Source organism: Mustela nivalis, assembly GCF_964662115.1.
Source record: "Mustela nivalis genome assembly, chromosome: 5".
Classification (NCBI taxonomy): Eukaryota; Metazoa; Chordata; class Mammalia; order Carnivora; family Mustelidae; genus Mustela; species Mustela nivalis.
The window spans coordinates 65363947-65391824 of NC_139024.1; the positions used below are offsets into that span (position 1 = coordinate 65363947).

At 35.9% G+C, this 27878-nt stretch overlaps 1 protein-coding gene across 9 annotated transcripts in view; it reads left to right on the forward strand.

Annotated features, from left to right (window-relative positions):
* AHI1 (Abelson helper integration site 1) overlaps positions 1–27878 on the forward strand; it is a 212151-nt gene that overhangs the window by 95576 nt on the left and 88697 nt on the right. The window contains exon 21 of one of the 9 annotated variants that reach the window (XM_082731097.1): positions 20998–21123. The exons of the other annotated variants lie outside the window; for them this stretch is intronic. Coding sequence (XP_082587223.1) covers positions 20998–21062 — 65 coding nt within the window. The 3' untranslated portion in view covers positions 21063–21123. Of the gene's footprint in view, positions 1–20997; positions 21124–27878 lie in introns of those variants that run through there. 9 annotated transcript variants of the gene reach the window in all.

Sequence of the window (27878 nt, forward strand, 5' to 3'; positions counted from 1 at the left end):
CAGCTCATAGCTTTGTAATGGTCAGTTTTCGCACTTGAATGATATTCTAGCATCTTTTTTCTTTATAATCACTAAAATTCTTTTAAAAGCAAATTTTAATTTGGTAACTTTAATAGTGGATACTCTAAAGCTCTATTTTATTGAGCAGAAAATAATTTTAAAGTAGCAAAACATGTAAATCTTAAATCTGTGTAATATGAAATCTGATTCACTTTCCCTTGGATAAAGGAGCCATAGTTGATGAATAATCCCATTCTATAACTCATTTCAAGAAAAACCAAGGTAAAATACATTTGAGAAGAAACAGGATACAACCTGCCAGTGATACTATGTTTCTTCAAGGTTGGCAAATTAATAAGCTATGCAAAGAAGCTACTTATAAAAATCTACATGAATCACTGAGTTGAAACAAACTGTGCAGTTGCAAATTTTTAGGCTAATGTTTTAAATTTATTTGAATAAGATTTTCACAGGATGTCAAAGAAAAAGCATCAAGGTGAGAAATGTATATTTTGGGTAATTAAAGAAGACGATTTCTGCTCATTAAGCTGTATGTTTGCACAGATTTTTTCTACTGAATTCTTTTAGAAAGGTGAGACAGCAGAGAACAAAATTATTATCTTTGACAAAGAGATTATAATGAATTGAGCTTCAAAAGAACAACGTAATTTATTTAGAAATTTGGGAACCATATTACTTTTCTACTTTAAAATTGTTTGGAGTTACATATGGAAGCTATTTAATATTATTGTATTTTACTGTTGCTGTATAAGTTACACACTACAGTGAGAACATACTTGGATTAAGAATTCTTGTATTCAGTCTTGGCTGTGCCTTTTATTACCATCATCCCCTTAAATCTTGATTTGAAAGTGGAAATGATGTTTACACTTGATGGTGTTGGAGTTCAAGTCACAACGCACATACGAAAACACTTTGTAAGCATAAGGCACCCTATGCATGTAACATACTTATAAACATGATGAGTGTGCATGCTAGCTTCACACAAACTTTCAATTCCAATTGCAAATCACTATAATAACGAAGTTATCCCAAACCTTAGAAATTTTAAATTTCTAATGTTTCAGATGTGTGCCAGAAGTTGGAACAGCAGCGTTGGTCATTCTTATGCACAGTAGAGTCACAGTCCATGCCACCCCTTTAGACTCTTACTCTCTGCACCCCATCTAGATACTTGGTTTGCCTTCAGATCATGTCATTTTAATGACCAGGAGGGAGACAACTGGTCTCCACCACTTGATTTCCTGCCATCTTCCTGCTGAGGTCTAAAATTCTTCTGGGAACAAATCCAGGATTACACACTTCAGGATCAAAAGTGTAGAAGTGTGTGGTGGAGATATAATATATTGATTAAAATTCATTCAAGTAGTATCTTAAGTTTGTCAGCAAACAAGGTGAAGATAATAGAAATAAAATTCTTTCCTATTTCATAAAGGGAAAAATAAGGATATGTAGGAAGCCTTTTGAAATGGGAGGAAGGATTACCACTGAAACAGGTAAAGAATAAAGGGAAAGCTAGATATGATAAAGGGAAGTTGTACAAACTTCACCATTGTACATAGGCTTTGGTCCATTGACCTTTAGCTTTCTGTGGCCATATAGCTCTTAAGTATAGCATTTCTATCATGCACGTTTCTGTGTGTGTGCCCGCTCTGAGAAGCATTACCATCAAACCACGTAATACATGGTAACACTGCTTCACATGACTGTTTTAGTTACTAATATGCTTGACCTCATTTTAAGGCATAGCCTTCCTGTAAAATTTATTGAGATATCACTGTATAGAAAGCTTATAGACGCAGAATATGTAGTCCATTGCAAAATGGCCAAATTAATTGATTTTATTCCTTAAGAAGTTTATCTTTGTGGAAAAGAATCATGTAGTAGAAAACAGATGAACTAGTTTCTACGCCTGGCTCCATTTCTACATGACTGTACAATCTTGAGAAATTTTTTTCAGGCCTGTTTTCTTATCCCTACAGATAAATGAGGGCTCTGGATTTAGTGAGTTTCTGTCTTAAAAATTCTTAAAAATTCTGGATTTAGTGAGTTTCTGTCTTAAAAATTCTGTGATTTTAGGGACTCCTGGGTGGCTCAGACAGTTAAGCATCTGCCTCCAGCTTAGGTCAAGATCCTAGGGTCCTGAGATAGAGCCCCATGTTGGGGGATCTGCTTCTCCCTCTCCCTCTGCATGCCGCTCTCCCTGCTGGTGCTGTCTTTCTCCATCTCTCTCTCTCTCTGTCTGTCAAATAAATAAATAAGATCTTAAAAAAAAAAATCTGTGATTCTATTCAGTATTCAAATGAGCTTTTAAAAGGGATAAACAGTTAAACGTTCCTGACTATACAAGAAATCTATTAGAATCTGAAATATAAGAGTCTGTGTATATTAGTATCTGAAATACAAGAATACAAAAACAGGGGGCCTGGTTGGCTTAGCCGGTTAAGCATCAGCTCTTGATTTCTGATCAGGTCATGATCTCAAGATCATGGGATCGAGGCCCCCAACCCTCTCTGCCACTACATGTGTGTGCACTGGTGCTCGCGCATTCTCTCTCTCTCTATCTATCTAAAATAAATAAATAAAATCTTAAAAAATAAAGATTAGGGCGCCTGGGTGGTTCAGTGGGTTAAGCCACTGCCTTCGGCTCAGGTCATGATCTCAGGGGCCTGGGATCAAGTCCCGCGTCGGGCTCTCTGCTCAGCAGGGAGCCTGCTTCCTCCTCTCTCTCTGCCTACTTGTAATCTCTCTGTCAAATAAATAAATAAAATCTTTAAAAAAATAAAAAATAAAGATTACAAAAACTAATGTAGATGATGTTTAAAAATAAAAATCTTACTTGAAAACCTATGTAAATATTCAAGTCATATCTGTAGATGTTTGGCTTTGTACAGTATAAAGAAAAGCTTTTTATGGGTACCTGGGTGGCTTAGTTGGTTAAGTGTCTGTCTTCAGCTCAGGTCATCATCCCCAGATCCTCAGATTGAGCCCCACCAGGATCCCTGCTCAGTGGGGAGGCTCCTTCTCCCTGTCCCTCAGCCCCTCCCACTGCTTGTGCTTTCTCGCTTGTGCTCTCTCTCAAATAAATAAATAAATAAATGAAATCCTTAAAAAAAAAAAAAAAAAGAGCGAGAAAGAAAAGCTATTTGACACTGAGCTAATCAGTATGGGCCCCCTGTTAGGAGGCTGAAAAGCACAGGTTGATTTGATATATGTTCTATGTGAATTTCTGTGCTGGAAGCCTAGATTCCGAGCAATGCAGGTTTATGGTCTGCAGTAACTTCTGTTAACCCTGATTCAAGGTAAGTTCTGGATGATGGAGACTGCTAGAAAAGTAACTTTTTCTTCTTAGGTTGGCATTCCTCAGTTTCTAGAACAGTACCTTTTTCATTCTATAGTCATTTTAAGTCACTGCTTTGTTGAAGGTCCTCTCTTAACGATACGTACTAAATATTACAGTTTCTGCCCTCAAGCAGCCTCCAGTCTGACTGGGGAGAGTGATAAGCATGGAACAAATTATGTCAGCATGTGACAGATTATAAAATCACAGTATAAGAGTGTTATTGGAATCAAGAGGGGTAAAGCAACCAAGAGCTTTCTCAGATTTTTTTTTTTAAGATTTTTGTGTTGATGTGAGAGAGTTCATGCATGTTGCACATGTTGGGGGAGGGGCAGAGGGAGAGAATCTCAAGCAAATTCCCCGTTGAACACAGAGCCTGCTGCAAGGCTCCGCTTCAAGACCCATGAGAGTATAACCTGAGCTGAAATCAAGTCAGATGCTCAACCACCTGAGCTACTCAGGCGCCCTGAGCTTTCTCAGATTTTATATGTCCAAACAAAATTCATGCCCCACACCCCTTCTTCTACCTCTGCTTTCCCTCCTACACACAAAGGCTTCCCAATCCCAGCACTCTGGCCACATTTACCCAGTTGTTCAGAACTAGGAGCCACTTTTTAGTCCTGTTTTTCCCCCTACCACTTCCGTACTTACACTCTTGTCTCTTAGCTTATTCTCCCCATAACAACCAAAGTGATTCTTTAAAAAATGAATTAAATCAGGGTGTCTGTGTGTCTTCCTATCACAATTAAAATGATTCTTAGAGTCTTTATCCTGTCTTATAAAACCTTTGAACATCATGCCTCTATCTTCGTTTTGGCCTCATCAGCATCTTGGGGGAGCTGGGTTTCAGGAGGCCATGCCAAGTAAACAAAGAACTAGGTAAACAGACATACCGTTTGATGACAGCTTGACTTGGCTCGGAGTCAGGCTGACTCTTATCTGTAAGAAATTCTGAGGTGGATGTGTTTAGGAAGAACTGAGTCTGTAAAGGTAGATTAGGGTCAAATTGTGTCCTACTGAGTAATTCCCATTTTATTTTCTAGATAAACTAGAGCTGTCCAAACATATGAGTATGAAAGACATATGATAAAATATGTTTTTAAAAAACATATCTGGTAACTAAGTGAGGGATGGGTTCCAGAGGAAAAAAACTGGATACAACTCTTTTTTTAAAAATAATTTTTTAAATTTTTTTTATAAACATATAATGTATTATTAGCCCCAGGGGTACAGGTCTGTGAATCGACAGCACTCACCATAGCACATACCCTCCCCAATGTCCATAACCCCACCACCCTCTTTCTACCCCCGTCCCACCACCCCCCCCCCCGCCAACCCTAAGTTTGTTTTGTGAGATTAAGAATCTCTTATGGCTTATCTCCCTCCCGATCCCATCTTGTCTACCCCCTAAACCCCCCATGTTGCATCTCCATTTCCTCATATCAGGGAGATCATATGATAGTTGTCTTTCTCCAATTGACTTATTTCACTAAGCATAATACCCTCTAGTTCCAAAAAAGCTGGATACAACTCTTAAGAGATACTTACTTTAAAGTATTATGAGATACTTTGTGAAGTAAGATTCATTAGGCTATTATCCTGGGTTCTTAATTACAAAGAATCAATCAACTAATCCTATTAATCCAATTAAAGCTAAAACTATAAATCTCTCCCTGAGTAACTTTTATGAGAAGGAAAAGTTTACAGTTCTGTCAGTTATCCTTTAATAAAATGGGGTGGAATAAAAGAAAATTGTAATTTTAACATTTTAGGTTAAATTGTAGGCTGTAGCTCATAATACCTCACCATGTAGAGAACATGTAATACTGCATCTCAAAACTGTGTCCATACTTCTTTAATATAATGAAGATCTCTAAAATAGTAACAGCAATTTTTGTTTGTAAAAAAATGATAAAGTGCTTTCATGTACATTCTCTGATCCTCAGTAAAACTTTCTAAGAAATAATGTAAACATTATAATCATAGAGGGTGGAATCTTTCCGGAGCTTCTAGGACTTTAAAAACTTTTGCTACTCAGCCCCTGTAGCGTGGAAGTGAGAGGACGAGAGCCAGCGAGCCTGACTGGTCAGAGTACCCATAACTAGTGTTGTCTTAAAGCAGGATCTCCTCACTCCTAGCTCACTCCTTCTTATGCTACAGAACCAAACTGCCTACTTCTACAGGAGGGCACAAGTGCAAGAGGTGGAGTGGACTGACCCTCCATGAAGCTGTGCCTGGAGCCACTCCATCATTCCTGGACCAGGGACCTCCTGCTCTGCCTGTGGTCCCTCTGGCTGTGGGTGTTGTCTGTTGTTACCAGCTTTGGAGGTCTATGATCTACTATAGAGTAATAACCTGAACAGTATGGCCTCTGTGGAACAGGTGCAGGTGTTAAAATTGAGGTGTCAACAAGGTATTTCCTGAGGACTAATGAACTTATATTTTTCCTTGACCTTTAGATATAATTCTGTTTGCTACTTATTGATTTTTTTAAGAGTTTATTTATTTATTTGACAGACAGAGATCACAAGTAGGCAGAGAGGCAAGACAGAGAGAGACAGGGAAGCAGGCTCCCTGCTGAGCAGAGAGCCTGACATGGGGCTCAAGCCCAGGACCCTGGGATCATGACCTGAGCCGAAGGCAGAGGCTTAACCCACTGAGCCACTCGGGCGCCCCTAGTTATTGATTTTTTTAAGCTTTGGTTTTTGTGAGACTGTGGTATTTAAGGCCACAGTCAAACCAAGAGGTTCTCTGTAGGAAAATTTTGTTCTGTGATCATTTGTCTGAATCCCAGATCCCCTTGAAATAGCTCAAGGGTTTTTATGGAAGTAAATTTTAAAGTGTAGATTATACATTAAAAAGTAGAATTAATTACTGTTGCAGGAGGAGCAGAAATTAGGAAGTGCTTATTTGTTGGCAGGGGTAGTTGTATCATCTTTGCATGTTTCTATTTGAAAGACAACAGGTATCATTTGTAGGTCTTTTCACATTTAGCTGGAAGTTAAATTTACTTCATATTCAGTAGATAAGTTGTCATATAAAATATGAATCATTTTATTAATATGTCTTCATTAATGTAGTTTTATTGCATCTTTTTTTAATTGTGGACTGGGAATTTGATGGGAAAAACAGTGTGACATGGTGTTTTAAAATAATCAATAGCTTCTGTCTTCTCCATATTTTGTTTGTACTTTTCATTATCCCATGTAAACATATATTAAACCTTACAGCCAACCATTTAATCTAACTTTTTTTCTCATCCTAAATAGGCAAAGTATTCGATTCAAACATAACCATAAAATGATTCAGATGACTTCGGTATTTGTTAAGAGATGTCAGGTTAACTTCTGTGCATCCACATGTTTAATATTTGAAGAACTATATTTTTTCAGTTGACTTTTGTATATCTTTGACAAGTGTACACTTAACTCCCTTGACTAGCCATTAAAATTAGGAGCCATTTCCAGTTAAAATTTATTTTTATTGTTTTCAAGATTTCGGTATCTCTTAAGATTTTAATTTTCTTATACAAAAATATAAAACTTTTGGGATGCTTGGGTGGCTCATTTGGTTAAGCGTCTGCCTTCAGTTCAGGTCATGATCCCAGGGTCCTAGTCTGGAGCCCCACAATGGGCTCCCTACTCTGTAGGGAGTCTGCTTCTTCCTCTCCCTCTGCTCTCCCCCCTGCCTGTGCGCACACACACGCTCTCTGTCTCTCACAAATAAATAAGTAAAGTCTGAAAGAAAGATGCAAAACTTTTAAAATATTACCACTGAATTCTAAAATGAATCCTAGGTCATAGTTTAACCAGAGATTTTGTGATATCATTATATAACTCATTGTAGAAGGTAGATTATATCTAAGTTGGAAACATGATGCTCCTTGTATTTCAAAGGAAAGGAAAGAAAACATTTTGGCAAAAATTGGGAGTTAGAATGACCGTGAATAAACACAGCTGATGGCAAAAGGGGGTTTCCATTAAGGAAGGTAAAATGAGCTTCAAAGAACTTTCTTTTATTATCAGAATTGGCAGTTTTCTGATAGTATTACTTAATAAACTTTAAACTGTTAATTGAAAAGCATGTTTTGTTCTGATTTCAAACTTCCAGAATTCTAAGATTTTAATTCAGGTGGTGGGTGGGTGAAAGGAATCCATTCACTGCAATAGGTAAAGATGTCTACAGAATTGATTTTCTGTAGACAGGTGTCTTTAAATGTGCTTTGTGGTACTTAAAAGAATCAAAAATGTTTTTATTATGCAATTTTTAAGTGCAAGAATTTGTTTTCCAAAACAACCCCTTTTCTGAATTCAACACCTGTGCATTATGGTGCAGAAAGCACTGGACCTGGGGTCCGGAAAGGCTGGGGAGTTGGGCCTGAGCCCTAATTGTGCCACTTCCCAGCTGTTATCTTGGCAGACTGCCTTTATCTCTCTAGATAAAGAGAGATATTAGCCCTATTTTCTACTTCATATGAATCTTCTACTTCATAGGATGGTGAGGATCAGAAAAAATATTTTAATACTTCAAAATCCATAAGAAACTGTAGGAATAAAAAACATGAGATTTCCTAGGAGATTCTTTTTATATGTTTTTTTTTAAGTTTGAAATCATGCAATTTGTATTGTGGTCAAAGGAATGGAGGAAGTCTTACATTAAGACATGATTTAATAAAATGTGTTAAGTGATATTATAGAAAAAAAAAAACATGTCATAGAAGCAAACAATGGATCTAGAATTTTCAGAAGCATGCTAAAAAAGACATTAAAATGAAGTAATTTTAAGAGGAAAGTTTTCAAACAAGCATCTCAAACTTAATCCACTGGAACCCACCTAGTTTTTGAAACTTCGGCTTTCCCCATAAGTACCAGTCAACACAAAAGCCCTGGAGATGTGGTACTATTTTCATATTTGGATTTTTCTCAACACTGAGCAAATGATCTTGATTTCATAGATTTTTTTTCTTTAACACATCACTATTTCATATTCCCTTTCCACAGAGACTGAGATTTCATTTATTACAATTTCTTTGTTGTCTCTTATAATTGGATTCTCTAAAATTCATGTTTGATTTGTACATTCAAGATATATGATGCCATTTTACTCACCAGTATCAGTATTTTACTAAGTAATTCTCCAGGGATCCAACTTAACCCATTTGTTAAAGATTAAAACTTATCCTCACTTGTAATAGAAGCCCCTGTATTTCCTGAATAATAAATAATACTTGAATTATTAAGGTATTACTGTATTGATAACTTAAAGTATATACTATATTTATCACTTCCTAATTTAAAAATTACTCTGTCAACTCTAGTAAATATTAATGTACTTAATGGTTCTTCATTCACATGGATATGCATTTAGTATTCATGTCCCCATCTAGCTACTAAATTTCTCCTAGTAACCTCTGAAGAGAGAATAGGAATGCAAACTTTTCTCCTCATTCAAATCTCATGATTTGAATGAGCTTAAATTTGTCCACTATTTCCTAGCCAATTATTTTCTAAGAAGCTATTTTACATGATATTTACATATGTATAGGTTTCAACTTTACAATTTTCAGCCCTTTTCCCCATCTGTTAAAAATAGAAAACTTTAAGGTTTTTTTTTTTTTTAGTCACTTTCTCTGTGTGTGGGTGTGTGTTTTGTTTAAGAACCTAAATTAAATTTAGTTGTTGAAATATATTGTAACATTTGCCGAGTAGGCTAATTTTTAAGGTGAAATAATTATATTAATACTCAGTGAAAAGCAAAAAGAAGACAACTGAAAACTCTTTTTTAACTGTAAGAAATTAAAATGAGATCCTATTGATTTATTAAAAATGAAAACTACATAATTTTATCCTAATGCAGCCAGAGTACATGCCAGACCACTGAATTTGCATTTTATAGATATTCTGATGTTTACCTTTTTTGAAACTTTCCAGTTGGTGTATTAACAACTTCTTAATTTTTCTTTTTTTATATTTTGAAGATTTATAGGAGATATTCACATATAGCATCCTTTTTTAAAAGACCATGTGTGAATCTTTTGAAAGCATAGGCAAAGTTAAATAGAGCTGCTATAGTATGTAGGTGGTTCTGAAATATGAAAACCAATTTCAGAAAAGATACTCAGCTGCAAGCTTGTATAGCAAGATGTATGTAAACTAACCACTTTTGTCATATAAGTGGCAAAAACGTAATCATCTTCATGCATGAGCTTTAATTTCCTGAAAAAAGCTCCTGTATTTTACTTTCTTGTCTCATTTCCAATGACATTACCATTTTTCAAGTAGAAACTGTGGACCCATCTTTGACTCCTTATCCTTTCCTCTAATTAGTTTCAAAGGTCTCTCATTTCTTTACTCTAAATCTTTCTTAATTCACCAAGAGTCCTTTTGATATTTATGATCTCTTTCTTATCCTGTTTGTTTTTTTCTAGTGTCTGAGTTTTGTGGGTATCATTACATCTTCCTAAATCTAAGTTCTTTTCTCTGAATTGATGTTTTCCTCTGTGCTCAGTGTTTTCATCTGTTTATGTATGCTATATTTTCTTTCATGGCAGTGTTTTTTCCTTGATGTTTGATGATCCTTGGTATCTGTCTCTTTTTAAAAAGGAAAGACTGGGTACAAATATGATGTCCCTTTTCTGTTGTGTAAATAACTCTGTTCAGTATTTTGTTCACTTTAGCAGACATCTCTTGAGAACTTTGCATTTATGGCTAACACATATTAACTGGCAACTTATATTTAGGGTAAGCAAGCAAGATAAATGAATCCACCTGTCAGGCCATCAGATTCATTGCCAGAATGAGAATAAGGGGACAATAGTGTTCACTGTAGAAGTCTTTACTCTTCTCAAGTGGTATGTTCAATAATATTTTTAGGTACAATTCCACTGATTTATTTTGTATTTTTAAATCTTTTTTAACTATGGTTAATGCTCAGCAGCATCCATTTTATGTGGAATCTGCAGCCTCTTTGGCCCAAGTGTTTTACATACTAACGTTCAGTTATTTCACCTGGGTTTGGTTTTGTTTTGCCCCCTACCAAATATGCTGTTTCTCTATCCACAAATCCTGACTTTCATGTCCAGATAGATTCTGTATCCACTGTAGCCCATCATAATGTTTTCAGGCAGATGTTCCGTCTTCTATGAATTTGTTGAAATCTCTGACCTGTTTTATTCAAGCTCACCAGTGACTTTCACATTGCTCATTCCCATGGTCAAATCTTTGTGTTTATCTTACTTGACCTATCAGCAGCACTTGACAGATTCGACGGCTTCTTAATACATTGGTTTCTGGGATACCACATTCTCAGTTTTCCTTTTATCTCATTAGCCCGCACTTTCCATTCTCTTTTGTTGATTCTTCTTCTTTTCTTCCATGTCTTATTAGACAGTTCCACTGCAATCTAATAGACCTGCAGAGTCCAATACAGTAGCCTCTAGACTCATGTAGCCATTGAATACTTAAAATATAGCTAGGGTGACTTGAGAGCTAAATTTTTAATTATATTTCATTTCAGCTTTTAAATATAAATAGCCACATACATTACCATTGGCTATCATGTTGGACAGCTCAGATTTACAAAGTCTACTTCTATATAAATCTTCATTATCTGACACCGGACTGATCACATGTTAAAATGTAAAAAATAGATTACCACTTTTTTTAATTTAATACACATAATGGTTTTAATATCAAAACTTCCTTGAATATAATGTTGAAAATTTCATAGTTTTTCATCATCCTGATTGTAGAAATGTTATTAATAAGCAATGTTGGGGGGGCAGTTGGGTGGCTCAGTCTGTTAAGTGTCCAACTCCTAATTCTGGCTCAGTCATGATCTTAGGGTCATGAGATCAAGCCCTGTGTCAGGCTCCCCACTCAACAGGAGTCTGCTTGAGATTCTCTCCATTACCCTCTGCCCTACTTCCCATACCCTAATACACACATGTTCTCTCTCTCTCTCTCTCTCTAAAATAAGTAAATGAATCTTTAAAAAAGATAAGCAATATTGATATTAATTTGATTAGGGGGTTCTACAAGTTTCTTATTCTTCCTATTTAAATCAATACACGACATTCTGCTTTTACTTAGCTGAGAGGTCAGGGACACCTGAATTTAAATCCAGATTCTGGGGCGCCTGGGTGGCTCAGTGGATTAAGCCGCTGCCTTCAGCTCAGGTCATGATCTCAGTGTCCTGGAATCGAGCCCCGCATCGGACTCTTTGCTCAGCGGGAGCCTGCTTCTCTCTCTCTCTCTCTCTCTCTCTCTCTCTGCCTGACTCTCCACCGACTTGTGATCTCTCTCTCTTTGCTCAGCGGGAGCCTGCTTCTCTCTCTCTCTCTCTCTCTCTCTCTCTCTCTGCCTGACTCTCCACCGACTTGTGATCTCTCTCTCTGTCAAATAAATAAATAAAATCTTTTAAAAATAAATAAATAAATCCAGATTCTGTTAGTTATGCTATGACCTGGAGTAAGTTATTTCATTTTAGTGACTTGTCATTTGAAAATAGAAGATGAGAAAGTGTTCACTGCAAGTGAAAGTTTTTAAGTACCAACCTGTGCTTGACTTAAAATGCACTAGAGTTATAGATAGTATCCTTATGACTGTATTCAGAGCTATTTTAAACATTGAGCTTTTTATTTTAAATTTACCTAACTTCCCACTAAATTTTAGAAAAAGAAATAACTATGTTCTTAGAATTAGATTTAGTAAATGTCTTATGTTAAAATCCAAATTCCTCTAGTACATAAATATTTTTTCAAAATACAATTTCCAGGCATACTGATTAAAGCATTTCTGTAACAAAAGTGATTTTTATTATATAAGTTTAAAGTAGGAGAGGTGGAAATTTCAGCTTCTTTATCAGAATATAATTTACATCAGGATGAAAGCGGTGAATGTTTGTGATTTACTGCTGTGCCTCCAGGGTAAAATGAAACTGTCAGTAATCAATTCCCTCAAAGGTGAAGATTAAAGGAAGAATTACAGCTTGATACGGCTATATCCGGCAAGGGGAGAAGGGCAGGTTATAAAATGGATAAATTGCTTTTGACCAGGGATAACTTTATTCTTATATAGTTTGAGAATAAGACTAGATATAATGTTAATATCAACCATAAGATGCATTTTACTATTTTTATAATCATAAACCGAAATTGACAGTTTTTTCTATTTTTAAGGCAGTGAAACATACAAAATAATGTTATTATAGGGTATATTTTCATATCTGTAGCTTTTAAAGTAGATTTTTTCATAACTTTTTTTTCCTGAAAATAAACTTAATGCATGGTTTTGAAGGAAATAAGTATTCTATAATTTTGATGTCTTTCTTTAAATGTAGATATTATTTTTAGTTTTTCAGTATTACAGTGAATATATCTGCATATCAAAATGTTGTGCCTACCTCTAATGATAAAAATTATTTTTAATTCATATTTAAAATAAAAGGTCAAATTTGACTCCCCGTTAATCATGCTTGCTCATTCCTTCCCTTAATGTACCTGCACGTGTTCCACATCACTGCTTTTTTCAGCCTCCATGTTCCTGTGATTCTGGGAAAAGTGATGAATTTTAATACTAATCATTCTTTTATTTACTAACTTCACTCAGGGTGGACACTGCCTATAACCAAGATAGCAGTTCCCCATGTATACTCCCAAGATAGCAGTTCCCCATGTATACTCCCTAAGTAACTTTGAAAAAAAATTAAGTCTATGACAAGACATATTTCCGTTTTTAAACATTTTAGTTTGTGACTACTAAAGCTCTAGAAATTTGGAAGAAGACTCTGGAAATTTGGAGGAGGAGGGCTATCTAACTTAAGTTCTCAGTCACTCCTAGGTTATGCTTTATAAGACTATCTTCAGTATAGCCTTCAGATTTCCCTTAGACTAGCTAAGTGCATACTTTTGCATTTTGTGGTTTAGTCAGTTTGGTCTGGATAGCGAACACTCTATGATATCATAGAATTTACTGATAATGTTTTCTGGAAATGAATATCCATCACTTATTGAAAATGTTAACTAACAGTGGAAATTAGGTTTAGAAACCAGTTCTTCTGGTAATAATAGAGATGTCCAGATAATGTTGATTTGTATTTTCCAGAATTTTAAATGTGTGTTTTCAGGAAGCTTTTTCCTTGAATGAAAAGTGAATGAAAATGTAAAGAATCACTCTTTGTGTTGTTCTTAGTCAGCAACTTGCCTACAAGTATGAGAGCAAAGTTGATGACAAATATGGCAACTAAGAAATGACTAAATGGAGTGACTGGTCATATTTTAAAAATAATTTAAGAAGTTTTTACATTGTAAATGTCCAATAAGTAAAAAGTAGAACGTTGTGCTAACGTTCTAATTTCAGGCAATTTACTTTTTTCTCAACTTTCTCCCCTGAAAAATATTCAACTGTAATTTTATAAAGAGTAAAAATTGAGAATGGCTTTTTGACTAGCATCCATCTTTTTGAGCTGAACCAGGAAAACTGTATTTTAGCAGAAGCATCTTACTAAAACCTGTTACTCAGTTTAAAAAATAAAAACCTTTATATACTTTATCAAAAACTAATTCATGCAGTTCATCAACCAGTGTTTACAGAGAGCCTACTATGTGCCAAACTCTGGGAGAAATGGATGATGAAAGACTGCCCTCAGTGCCCTCCCAGTCCAGTTAAAGAATCCGGTGGGCAGAGAAATAGTTACAGTAAACTGGGGCTGAGTTCAGTAGGAGATAAGCATAAAACACTAAGGGAGCACAGATGGGAATCAGTCTGCTTAAATTTATTATTCCTATGAAATGCACTTAGTTTCATGGCCTTGCTTAGAACTCCATGTTGTCTATTCAATATGGAATAATATTGTCTATTTAAGACTCCTCCAAACCATAGTTTAGAACTACAAGTCTGAATTTTGATGATGACCTTTTACAAGGCCAGTGTGACACAAGTCACGGTAATAACATGCATTACTGTACTATATCCTTCAACACTGCCTCCCTAGGGTGTTCTGTGAATAAGTGAGTGAATATTTATAAAGCACTCCAGTTTCTTTCCTATTAATATGTATAACTCTGTGTGTGTGTGTGTGTGTGTGTGTGTCGTATATGCTCGCCCTTCTTTTGAAAAGGAATCAAGTCACATCTCACATCTATTAAGTTTTGTCAAAGCGAAGTAGGTAGTAAGCAGGTTTTGTATTTTGGCCAATTCAGAGTCAATAAAGTTTGGGGTGTTTTTGTTTGGTGCAGGGGGGGAATCTCTTGTTTTCTTTTTTTCTTCTCTATTTCTATTTTTGTAGTAACATGAGGCTTGATACTTAATGTCATGTCAGTCTTTTTAATCTGTGTATTTTCAAGTGAAGATTTAACAGAATTGAAAGTAAAACACATTAGTAGCTAATGTTAAAGGTATTTATAAATGCACAGTATAACAGGTAAATTAATCTGCTCAATTTACATGAAACTTAGGGGGAAAAGTTGATATAGCATAATAAGCATATTTTTAAAAATTTACTTCTCTTTGCTTTGAGTTATGGAAAATATGTTCTAAATCATCATGCTTATGTTCAAAATCTAAATTTACTACCTCTCTCTAGAATTTAAATAATATATTTTGTGGCTACACCTGAGAAAATGAGTTCTCTCCTTTGTATGTTCTCAATACCCTAACAGTGTAACATATGAAAATACTTTTTCCATTATTAAATCTTTTCTTATTTTAACTTTGTTTTTTGGGGGTTTTTTGTTCTGTTTCTAATTCTAAAGGATATCTTATTCTTACACATGCAGATACTAGGAATGCAAAATTCATTCATACATTTAATAAGTACCCAATAAATACTCTCTTTGTCTCAGGCACTGTTAATCGGTGTTGTATGAATGTATCAGTGAACAAAACAGGTAATCCATATCCTTGTTCAGTCAAAAGAGGCAGACAATAAGCAAATAAGTATAGAATAAATAACAAGCAAAGGAAGGAAGGGAGATAAAGTGAACTCAGGAGTGAGGTTATGTTGATGTTTTAAATAGGGTGGTCAAGGAAAATGTCACAAAGAATCTGACACTTGAGCAGAAGTTTGAAGATAAAAGAAAGCCATGTCACTAAAATTAACAAGTCAGGAAACGACAGATGTTGGCGAGGATGTAGAGAAAGGGGAACCCGCCTACACTGTTGGTGGGAATGCAAGCTGGTGCAACCATTCTGGAAGACAGTATGGAGGTTCCTCAAAAAGTTGAAAATAGAGCTGCTCTATGACTCAGTAATCGCACTGCTGGGTATTTACCCTAAAGGTACAAACATAGTGATCCAAAGGGGCATGTGCACCTGAATGTTTATAGCAGCAATGTCCACAATAGCCAAACTATGGAAAGAACCTAGATGTCCATCAACAGATGAATGAATAAAAAAGATGTGGGGGGCACCTGGGTGGCTCAGTGGGTTAAAGCCTCTGCCTTTGGCTCGGGTCATGATCCCGGGGTCCTGGGATCAAGCCCCACATCGGGCTCTCTGCTCCGTGGAGAGCTTGTTTCTTCCTCTCTCTCTCTGCCTGCCTCTCTGCCTACTTGTGATCTTTTTCTGTCAAATAAATAAATAAAATCTTAAAAAAAAAAAAAGAAGAAGAAGATGCAGTATGTGTGTGTGTATACACACACACACACACACACACACACACAATGGAATACTATGCAGCCATCAAAAACCAAAATCTTGCCATTTGCAATGACATGGATGGAACTAGAGGGTATTATGCTAAGCAAAATAATCCAATCAGAGAAAGACACTTATTATATGATCTCTCTAATATGAGGAATTTGAGAGGCAGGGAGGAGGGTCATGGGGAGCAGGGAGGGAAAAAATGAAACAAGATGGGACCGGGGAGGGAGACAAACCACAAGAGACTCTTAATCTCAGGAAACAAACTGAAGGTTGCTGGGGGATGGTGGGCGGAGGGCTAGGGTAGCTGGGTTATGGACGTTGTGCTATGGTGAGTGCTGTGAATTGTGTAAGACTGATGATTCACAGACCTGTACCCCTAAAGCAAATAATATATTTTATGTTAATTAAATTTAAAAAAAAAGCCATGTCATCTGAGAATAGCATCCCCAACCAATATCTCAAGTCAGAAATATGCTGAAGAGCAGAGGCCAGTATGGCTAGAGTAAAGGGAATGAGGGGGAAGTAGAAGACTGAGGCCAAAGAAGTAGCAGGGGGCAGATTGCACAGAATCCCATCTAAACAAAGTGCAGAACACTACCTATTCCCTAGTACTGGCATAATTCACAAGAGACATATTTTTTAAAGGCAGAAGGAGGGGAAAGGTATATGGAATCTTATGGTTTGATATTTTCTAAATAAGAAAAATGAGTAAAGTGAACTGGAGACTATATCTGATGTAGTAGAAAATCCTTAGAGAAAGCACTATTTAAACTGATTGTCACCGGATGAGAAAACTAATAATCTATAAGTGTTGGGGGGTTCCTGGGTGGCTGGCTCTGTCAGTTAAGCATCTGCCCTTGGCTTAGGTCATGATCCTGGGGTCCTGGGATCCAGCCTCTCTGTCAGGAATCCCTGCTCAGCAGGGAGTCTGTTTCTCCCTCTGCTTGTGCTCTCTCTCACTTTCTCTCTCAAATAAATAAAATCTTTTAAAAAGAAACAAACAAATAAAAAGTGTTAGGTCATTCCAGCTAGGAAGGTCAGTTAAAAGGTGATTTTACAATTGAGGTGGGAGAATGAGACTGAAGTAATAGAGATATTAGGTCATTAAGTATTAGAGATTTGGAATGAGAGTGGTAAGGGATAGAGAAGTAGAATTTGAGCGTTAACTAAGGCTACTAATGTTGGTGAATAAGTGGATGACTGTCCATTAGCAAAAATAGGGAAATCTAGAAATATTGGGAAAAGGATAATTATATTTTGGATATATTGAGTTCACGATGCCTGGAAGACATCCAGAGCGAAATCTTAAAAGAGATTTGAATTGAATATTGAATACTTTGGCTTTGTGTATATAATAAATATGTCACAATTATATGGAAATGTAGCTATTCTCAGATTGAATATCTAGAGCATGTCACAAAGGATATGATTTGGACAGACTTCAGTTTCCTGTTAGAATTTACTGAAGAAATTTGTCCAATACTAAAAATTGTATGCAATTTTTGATAATAAATAACTACTGTAGGATTTTGAGTAATTATTGGTTAGCACAATTAAATTATTTGGGCATCAATTTAAAAGTTAAAGATGTACTAACATATATTCATTGGATCAGCGAATTTCATTTTTGATTAATATTTAGGAATAAGTAGCACAGATTATTGGAGCCTGAAAAGACACTCCCAAAATGCATGAGACTTAAAACTGAAGGACAGAAAGACTAAATTATACTCACTTTTGGTAGCAGGGCTAAAACCAGGAGCCATATTGCCTAATCGATGAAGTCCACACCATAGAGTTATTTACTTTTCCCTGCTTACTTTGTGCTTTTTCAGAAGCATTAATTTACCAGTCTCAAATATTAGGAACCCCTTCCCCTCCTTCTCAGTATTCTACCTACTCATTCATGTTTACATATCCTTAATGAGTGGGTCACCACCAATTTCCATAACTAACACAGGAAAGCCTACTGATTTGTGGTCTTGTATATTCACTGTGCTTTACCTCTGTGGTCTGTGTAGGCATCCAGATCTTGTAGACTCAGGGCCCTCAGTGTTTGATGTTTCTGAGTTTGCGAGAATTTTTCCTTAAAATATATGAAGCATATTGTTCAAAGGATGTTCTCTTTCCACAATCTGAAATGTGTACCAAATAAATAGAGGGCTTCCCATAGCATTCTGAACAAGTCCAGTATAAAATAAATATTAACATTTTACTGGGCTAGATGAGGATAAGTCACTTTAAGGTTCACATTTATTAGATGAATATTTAGAAAAATATTTAGAATATGGAATGACTGTACCACTGGGGAATCTGTAGCCTATTTTGCCACAAGATGTTTTTAACTCTCGTTTTCGGCTTTTGTGTATTCAGTCATTCACCAGGCACATGCAACTAAAATGCTGTTTTAGTTTTACAAAATTTACAAAATTGCACCGGCATGCTGGAGATGGGTATATGAATCAGTGGGGTCAAGAGAAGAATACCATAAACTCTTTCCTAGAGGACACAATGTTTGACCTGAGCTTTAAAGAATGTCTAAGAAATAATTAAGCTTGGGAAGAGGTGTAGAAAGGGAGAGAGCTTAGGTACACCCTGACTGGAGTCCAGAGCAGTTGGAGGATGGCAAGGGTAAATGAATGGGGATGGTTGTAGTGAGCTGGGCAGTAGCTAGGACCTGAAGGGATTTGTGTGCCATTTTTAGTTAAGCAGTTTGAGTTAAACACTCAAGGAGGATGATTTTTTTCCTGAAGATTGTGCTGGAGAATGACAGGATAATAATTTTTCCTTAGAAGAGCTATTCTGGCAATATGGAATGTCATTGGAAAGCCTGTGGAGCAAGTCAGCAGGTTTGGTTAGGAAGCTATTCTAATAATCCAAATGAGGAAAAGGGGTCCAAGCTAAGGAGTGGGAGAAAGAGGAGCGGACAGGTTTTATCTATCTATCTATCTATCTATCTATGATGTATACACATATCTAAACACACACATATATATGCCTGTGTGTATATAATTTTTAATACAAATATTTTTAAGGTAAGATTATTTTCACCTCAGGCTGTGTGAAGCAAGCCATTAAGTTTTCTAAAGCAGAACTCATTGTTAGAATGTCTAACCCTTGTCATATAAATATTTAATTATAATACTTACTGCGTTTTATTCCTTTAGAACTTGAGTTCTACATGTATTTAAAGGCTGCTGAAAAAATATACAAATATAGGATATTTTAAACAGCAAAGTCAAAATAAATCGTGTGTGTGTGTGTATCTTAACATACATAGCATGCCAAGTATGATTTAAAGTGTTTTTTCCTGTGTTAGTTAACTAATTAATTCTCCCATCAACCTATGAGATACATATTGTTTCCCCTGTACTGAATGAGGAAATGGAGGCATGGAGTGGATAAATAACTTTACCAAAGTCACATAGCTAATAATTGCCAGAGCCGGTCTTCCAAAATATGCAGAGTGGCTCCGGAGTCAGGATATCTTATACTACTGAATTGTCCCTTGAAATGCACTTTTTTTTCCATGGGAAAGAGACAAAAAGTAATAATAGAGAATTGTAAATAACTCATACTTCTGGTTTGGGACAGGAATTTGCCCTGAAAAATATTTTTTTAAAGATTCTCTTTATTTGAGAGAGAGAGTGCACCAGCAGGGTGAAGGACAGAGGGAGAAGCAGACTCCGCAGCAGGGATCCCAATGGCGCTCAACCCCAGAACAGAACTCTGGGATCATGACCTGAGCCAAAGGCTCAACCAACTGAGCCACCCAGGTGCCCATGCCCTGAAAATTATTATTTCTCAATAAACATAGATTTATTGAGTGAAGCTATCAATGTATTGTAAAATATAAATACATGTTATAGTAGCTATTTATTCCTTTGTGCATTAATTTTGGAGCCCTCTCTTATTTTTAGGAAGATACTCCAATAAATCCACAGTTAGGAGGAGAAGTGTTTGGTTTTCATTGACTGTTTTTAAATAATGCTGAGAAATTTTTTTCAGTGAAAACCTAAACCCTGTTTACTCTGCTTGCATGGAAGATTTAGCAATATTCAAAATCATTGAACATATGCTTGCCTCCTATGTAGTCGTTAAATGTCAAATAAGGATCTATAGTCCTTTCCTGAGTGTGTTCTGAAATTTCTTAAAACCATAAGAAAGTTGAAAAAAAAGATAAAACTCCTAAATTTATACCATTTGCTTCTTCCCCTCAAAAACTTCATTGGTATATCCGCTAAGAATGAGGATATTCTCTATATAATCATAGTACTGTTATCATATCTGGGAAAATTAACAATGATTCTATAATATCTAATAAACAGTTCATATTCAGATTTTCTTAATTGTGTCTAAAATATCTTAAGCAGTTTTTTTGTTTGCATGCTTCTTTTGTTTAGCATCCAATCCAGAGTCACACTTATATTGGTCACTATGTCATTTTAGTCTCATTTAATCTCTGCTAATCTAGACTCCTTTGTTGTTGTTTTTTCATGACACTGACTTTTTTAGAGTCTGGCTGAACCAATTGCCCTGTGGAATATCCAGTGTTTTGTTTTTATCTATTTCACTGTGATTAGGTTCAGGTTAAACTTTCTTTGGCAAGAACACTGTAGTGGTAGAAAGTAAAAAGTAACACGTACTTTTTGGCATCACATCAGGTAGTATGTAATGTCAGATTGTCCTACAACTTACTTGCTAAATTTAATCCTTGATTAACATAGTGAACACTAGGTGCCATTGTAAAAATAAACTTTTCCCTTTGTAATTGCTGGGTATTCTATGGATCAGTACTTTGAGACCATGTGAATAGCCTGTTCCCCAACAACCTTGCTTAGTGGTTTCAGCAGCCATTGATGATTCTTGCCTGAATTAACTGTTAACCATGGTTAAGAGATGCAAAATGATGGGTTTCTTTTTTTTTTCTTTCTTTTTAAAGATTTTATTTATTCATTTGAGAGAGAGCACATGCAGGGGGAGAGGCAGCAGGAGAAAGAGAAGCAGACTACCCACTGAGCTGGGAGCCCACTGTGGGACTCAGTCCTAGGACCTAGAGATCATAACCTGAGCCAAAGGCAGATGCTTAACCATCTCAGCCACCCGGGTGCCCCAACATGGTCGGTTTCTAATGTTATCATTGCTTCTGCTTCTGTTGGCTGGTGTTTGTCAAGAAGAGCACTTTCTTTGAGTATTGTGAATTTTTTCCCATTCAACTTGTTATACTTCTTTACTATCATTTTCTTTGTGTTGCTGAAATTGTGCACTAATCTGGCAAAGGAGAGCCCCTTCACGTCTATTCCTGTATCCTTTGATACAAACCAGTTAGTTTAGAGTATTTCATGCTTGCAGTGTGTCCTCTGTGCATTGTGTACTTTCTCTGCCCTGGATTCAATCATTTCTCCAAGAAGCCCTGGTACTATTTTAATGGAAAATGGAATTTATAAACTAAAATTTGGGGCTAAGTTGCTATTGGAATAGCATTGCTTCTTAGACATTTATAGCTGGACTATTTAGAAAATCAAGTTTTAAAAAATCATGTATTCATAGAGTGATTTCCAATTTAAATTTTAAATATTATTATATTGTCTGAAAACAGTTTTACTTCTTTTGTAGTTATTAAAAATGCTTGCAACCTCTGCACAGACAACTGTATATTTTAAATTTGGCAGGAAAGAACCCTGCCTCTTAAAACTGTTTTCTACTGAAATATATTAAATTTTATTTCATTTTTTCCTAGCCAGAAGTAATCAAAGCATGATTCTCTCTGCCTTATATAGAGACTAATGGTGATCTCCAAAACAAATAGGATGCATAGTTATTATAGTGTTGCCTGAAGCAAATGACTCCTAAAATATGTGTCATGAAAGAGAATCAGGGTTCCCCTGTCCCTAGCACAGTGCCTTGTGCTTAGTGGGTAATCATAAACAGTGATGATATATAATGCTGCTGGATATATGTTCTGGCTTTAGAATTTGGCATAAATCCTGCTTTTTTTTTTCTTTTGCAATAAATCTGATCACCGTTGTTCTTTTTTTCTTTCGATCATTGTCTTGAATTTGGGAGAGTTGAGGAAAACTAAAAAATATATAATTCTCCTGTTCAGATCAGTCAAATACAGTGGGCTAAAATGTCATATTCTAGTTTTCTACAAAATAAAATACCTAACCATCTCCCCAAAAACATAAAGTTTTTTCCATTATCTTCTCTAGAGTGTATACTATGTGGAGAATTAGGGAACTTTTCAGATAACATATTTCAATTTTACAGAAAGTTTAGATGCATTACGAAAGGAAATAGTAAATTAACATTTTTCAAAATAGTCATAGAAGATTAACTCAAACATTCTGATAACTAATGCACACAGTTAAGAATTCAGTTAGCACAGGAACTCAGTGGATATGGTATAGATTCCATTTATTCAGTTCAAGAGTTGAAGGCCTTGTGGGTTTTAGGCGTTTGAACTATAGGCATTGTAGATGGAAAGATGAATAAAATCAGGGCCTTACTACAGGAATCAAACACACAAATGGGTCTGGAGTGCTTCTGACTTAGATGCCTAGGTTTCCATCACAGTACTGTTGCTCATTGATTGTATGACTTTGGGAATGTTACCCATCTTCTGATTTACTTTCTGGAAGCCACTACTCTTTCCTTCCTTTGAAGTGGAATTATCTTTGTGGTTTGTTAATTAACTCTCTTAAAATCCTTAATAGTCATTGTTTTATTTGTTTTGTGAGGTTTTAATTTAAAAAATGTTCTAATTCTTCCTCTGTCATCAATGGCACTACCAGTTCTAGAAGGTTATTTGGTCATGTTCAGGTTACTTAAATTCCTTATGAGAGTTGCTGGTTTTCTTTTCACATTCATGGTTTGTGGTCCCAACTATACTAATAGAGGTCCAAGCTGTGGCAAAAAACAAAAACACCCCTCTGTGGAAGCACAGGGATAAGCTTCTCCTCTCAAGTCTCATCAGTTGCAAGTTATAGTCATTTCCCAGTGTCTGGGCCTGGGACTAGATACCTCTAGCTATGTGGGTCCTTTCTCATGTAGGCCCCTTATAGGTCCATTGTGATACCTAGGATCTGCCAGACCCTCAGGATACTACAGACATTAAAATGACAGAGATAGCCAGTTACCCAGAGCATTACAGCTTCTGCAGGCTGAGAGCCCTCAGTGAATTCTGAAAAACCCATTTTTGCATATCCCTTTAGAGGAGACCTGCTTTCCCTGCACAGGTCCTTACTCAGCACCAAGGAGAACAGAGCCCTCCCACACTCATATCCTGTCCCCCCCAACCCCATTCATGACACACTGACCCTGAGATTCCAGAAAAATCTTTGTTTTCTGATATATTCTCCAGGGTTTGCCATCCCTATTGCCTTAGTCTTTGTAGGTCTCAAGAAATTAAACTAAACTGCATGATTTCAGATTTTAAAATCATGAGACAAAGTGAGAAAAGAAGGTGCTCATCTAGAAGATTAAGTGGAATTGTTATAAAGAAAAAGTTATGGAAATGGATAAAAGATCTCAATGTGAGACAGGAATCCCTCAGAATCATAGAGGAGAACATAAGCAGTAACCTTTTCAGTATCAGCCACAGCAACTTCTTTCAAGATATGTCTCCAAAGGCAAAGGGAACAAAAGCAAAAATGAACTTTTGGGACTCATCAAGATCAAAAGCTTCTGCACAGCAAAGGAAACAGTCAACAAAACAAAGAGGCAACCCTCAGAATGGGAGAAGATATTTGCAAATGACAGTACAGACAAAAGACTGATATCCAGGATCTATAAAGAACTTCTCAAACTCAACACACACAAAAATCATCATGTCAAAACATGGGCAGAAGACATGAACAGACACTTCTCCAATGAAGACATACAAATGGCTATCAGACACATGAAAAAATGTTCATCATCACTAGCCATCAGGGAGATTCAAATTAAAACCACATTGAGATACCACCTTATACCAGTTAGGATGGCCAAAATTAGCAAGACAGGAAACAACGTATGTTGGAGAGGATGTGAAGAAAGGGGAACCCTCTTACACTGTTGGTGGGAATGCAAGTTGGTACAGCCACTTTGGAGAACAGTGTGGAGATTCCTTAAGAAATTAAAAATAGAGTTTCCCTATGACCCTGCAATTGCACTACTGGGTATTTACCCCCAAAATACAGATGTAGTGAAAAGAAGGGCCATCTGTACCCCAATGTTTATAGCAGCAATGGCCACGGTTGCCAAACTGTGGAAAGAACCAAGATGCCCTTCAAAAGACGAATGGATAAGGAAGATGTGATCCATATACACTATGGAGTATTATGCCTCCATCAGAAAGGACGATTATCCAACTTTTGTATCAACATGGATGAGACTGGAAGAGATTATATATGGAGTGAAATAAGTCAAGCAGAGAGAGTCAGTTATCATATGGTTTCACTTATTTGTGGAGCATAACAAATAACATGGAGGACATAGGGAGATGGAGAGGAGAAGGGAGTTGAGGGAAATTAGAAGGGGAGATGAACCATGAGAGACTATGGACTCTGAAAAACAATCTGAGGGTTTTGAAGGGGTAGGGGGTGGGAGGTTGGGGGAGCCAGGTGGTGGGTATTATGGAGGGCACGTATTACATGGAGCACTGGGTGTGGTGCATAAACAATGAATTCTATTAGGCTGAAAAGAAATAAAAATAAAGCTGGGAAAAATAAATAATATGAATTAAAAAAAGAAAAAGCTATGAGGGTAAAATAAAACAAATTGCAAAATTTAAAGAAATAATGGAATAAAATTTCCCTGGACAGATTATAAGACTGCAGATTAAAGGGTTTATCAAGTCTTGGGAAAGATGAATTATAAACAAGACACAGTTAGATATACCTTGGTGAAATTCCTGATTTCCCAGATGCAGGGAAAATCTCAAAAGCCTGTACAGAGAAGGAACAGGTTCTTTACCTAGAAAGAGAGTTGAATTGGACTTCTCATCTAAAACTCAAAAAGCTGGCTGATAGTGAAATAACCTGTCCAGACAACCAAGATAAAGGGTTTCTTATCCAGAAACCCATTATTCAGACAAAGCATCATGTATCTATCTACTAGCAATGGAAGGCATTGAATACACTAGGATTTAAAGAGTACCCTAATTGAATGACAGCTCAATTAGAATGGAAATCTCAAGATACAGCGGAAAACACTAAATTTTTCTATTAGACATAAAGGAAACATTAAGAGTTTTTTCTTACAATATTTTTTTGTTTCATAAATTCATACTAAGCACTTTTACAAATTCCTGTGTACTTTTACCCATTTAAATTTAACTATAATTTATGTAGAAAAATAGAGAAGTAAAAGCCTTCTATAAAGGATGTAAGAATGTATTGGTAAATATAGTATCCTGGTTAGAGGGATATTTAGTTTATTTGATAAATAATTAATATTTGGATAAATAATTAATAATGTACTTATTATTGTTAGAATTAGGAAGAAAACCAATAGCATCATTGAAACATTGGTAGAAATTCAAGAAAGAAAAAGGGTATGCACTGAAATGGACCAAAAACAAGATAAAAGATAAGACACAACAATGTAACTAAATAGAAGTGGAGTTGTGCTTCCAGGTAGGAAGTATAAGGTTGGTGATGATCGTTAGTCCTAGTGCAACATCATGTTGACTTCGTATAAAACAAAAAGTCATCAAGAGACTCTTAACTATAGGAAACAAACTGAGGGTTGCTGGAGGGGTGGGGAGAGATTAGGGTAATTGGATGATGGGCATTAAGGAGAGCACATGATGTGATGAGCACTGGGTGTTATATGCAACTGATGAATTATTGAACACTATCTGAAACTAATGATGTACTATATGTTGGCTAATTAAATTTAAATAAAAAGTCATCAAAGGGATTTGGACACAAAGACGTGTACATGGATTAAATTCCAAAGAGTACCTACTCCATAAGGAAGTGGAGACCAGCAGTAGCTTTAATAACTGAGACTATTGAGACAGAGACACAGAAACTGATAGCAAGTGTTTTGTAGGCAGAATGACTTTGCTAAAACAGTAATCAACTGAATTTCCAAGGACTGTGTGGGCTGGCATAATGGATTGGAATCCAAAAGGCCCCAAATATGTGTCCATCGTCTCCATCCAGCACCTCCCCAAAAAGCAGTGTCATAGGAAATGAGAAAAGCAGAGAGAGAAAGTTCCCATATTCTCTCGAGGTTTAAATTCCAAATTTCTAGAAGGAGGAACTGATCTTATTTTTTGGATATTTAATAGATAAATCAGCCCATCCCCAACCCAGACCAACTCCAGATTTGAACACAAAGATGCACCCCTCACCAAAGCTTTCAAGAAGAGGAAAGAGTGAGCCCTTTTTGGGGAAGCATGTTTTCTGTTTCATTCTCTACTAATTATATATCTAACAGATCTAACCTACAGTCAGAAATCTAAAGAAATAAATGAGCAGGAATAGGTGGCCCATAATCAAGAAAAAGAACAATCAGTAGAAGGAAATTACAGATGATGAAAATGTTGGATATGCAGACAAGAACTTTAAAATGGCCTTTATAACTATGTTAAATAACTTTTGAGGAAACATGGTATGACGAAGTATTTCAGCAGAGAAATGGAAACTGTAAAAAAGAAATAAATGGAAATTCTATACCCAAAGAGTATAATAGATGAAATGAAAAATTCATTAAGTGGGCCTAATTGCTGATAGTGCACATGGAAAGAAAGGTTCAGTGAACTCAAAGACAGAACAATAAAATTTATCCAAATGGAAGCACAGGATATGGGAGGGAAGTAACAGAGCATCAAACTTGTGTGACTTCATCAAATTATCCTAACAAGTATAATTGGAATTCTAGAAGGAAAATAGAAGAGATAGGGTAAAGAAATAATGGGCCAAGAGTATTACACCTCTAATAAAAGACATTCTTGTAGAAGATATAAAAAGCTTACCAAATCCCAAGAAGGATATATATGTAAATGAAACCTCACCTGGGTATATTTTAATTAAACTGAAGGAAATGAAACCTAAAGAAAAAAATCATAAAAGCAGCCAGGGGGAAAAATGCATCACATTCAGAGAATAATAGGAAGAATTGATGACTCCATCCTCATAAGAAATAATGGGATAAATCAGTGAAGTTCTGAAAGACAATGGCTATCAATCTACATTTCAATACCCAGCAAAAATGTCCTTCATATATGAATGCCTGCTAAAGACTTTTCAGGAAAAAAAGTCACCCACAGACAGATTCTACAAAAGGTTCATCAGTCTAAATGGAAATGATCTCAGATGAAAACCTGGATCTGCAGAAGGAATGAAAACACTAGAAAGGATAAATATATGTATAAATATAAAAAGCTGATTTTTTTCATTCTTAAAGACTACTGAGTGCTTAAAACAAGTATTGTGACAGCATGTTCTGGGATTTATAACGTAGAGGTAAAATATGACAGTAGTGTAAAGGGTAGAAGGGTAAATAGAATAATACTGTTTTAAGATACTTAACATTGTTGGTAAAGTAGAAAAATCTTAATTCAGGGTATACTGTAACAAATTAGAATTGTCTGAGATGATCTCTCACCACTAAAAAAAAAATAGAAAAATGTGTAGCTAACAGTATAGCCATCAGGGATGTAAAATGGAATAGTAATAGTATTTGATTATTTCAAAAGAGTATTGAAAAAAGAGGGAGGAAGAATGGAACAGATAGAGATGCAATGAAATAGCAAGATGGCAGACTTAAACACAGCCATATTGGTAATCACATTAAATGTAAATCAAAAAGCAGAGACTGTCAGACTGGACAGTCTAGTGGTGGATATTTATTGACACATTGATTTTTTTTTTATTTAGTAG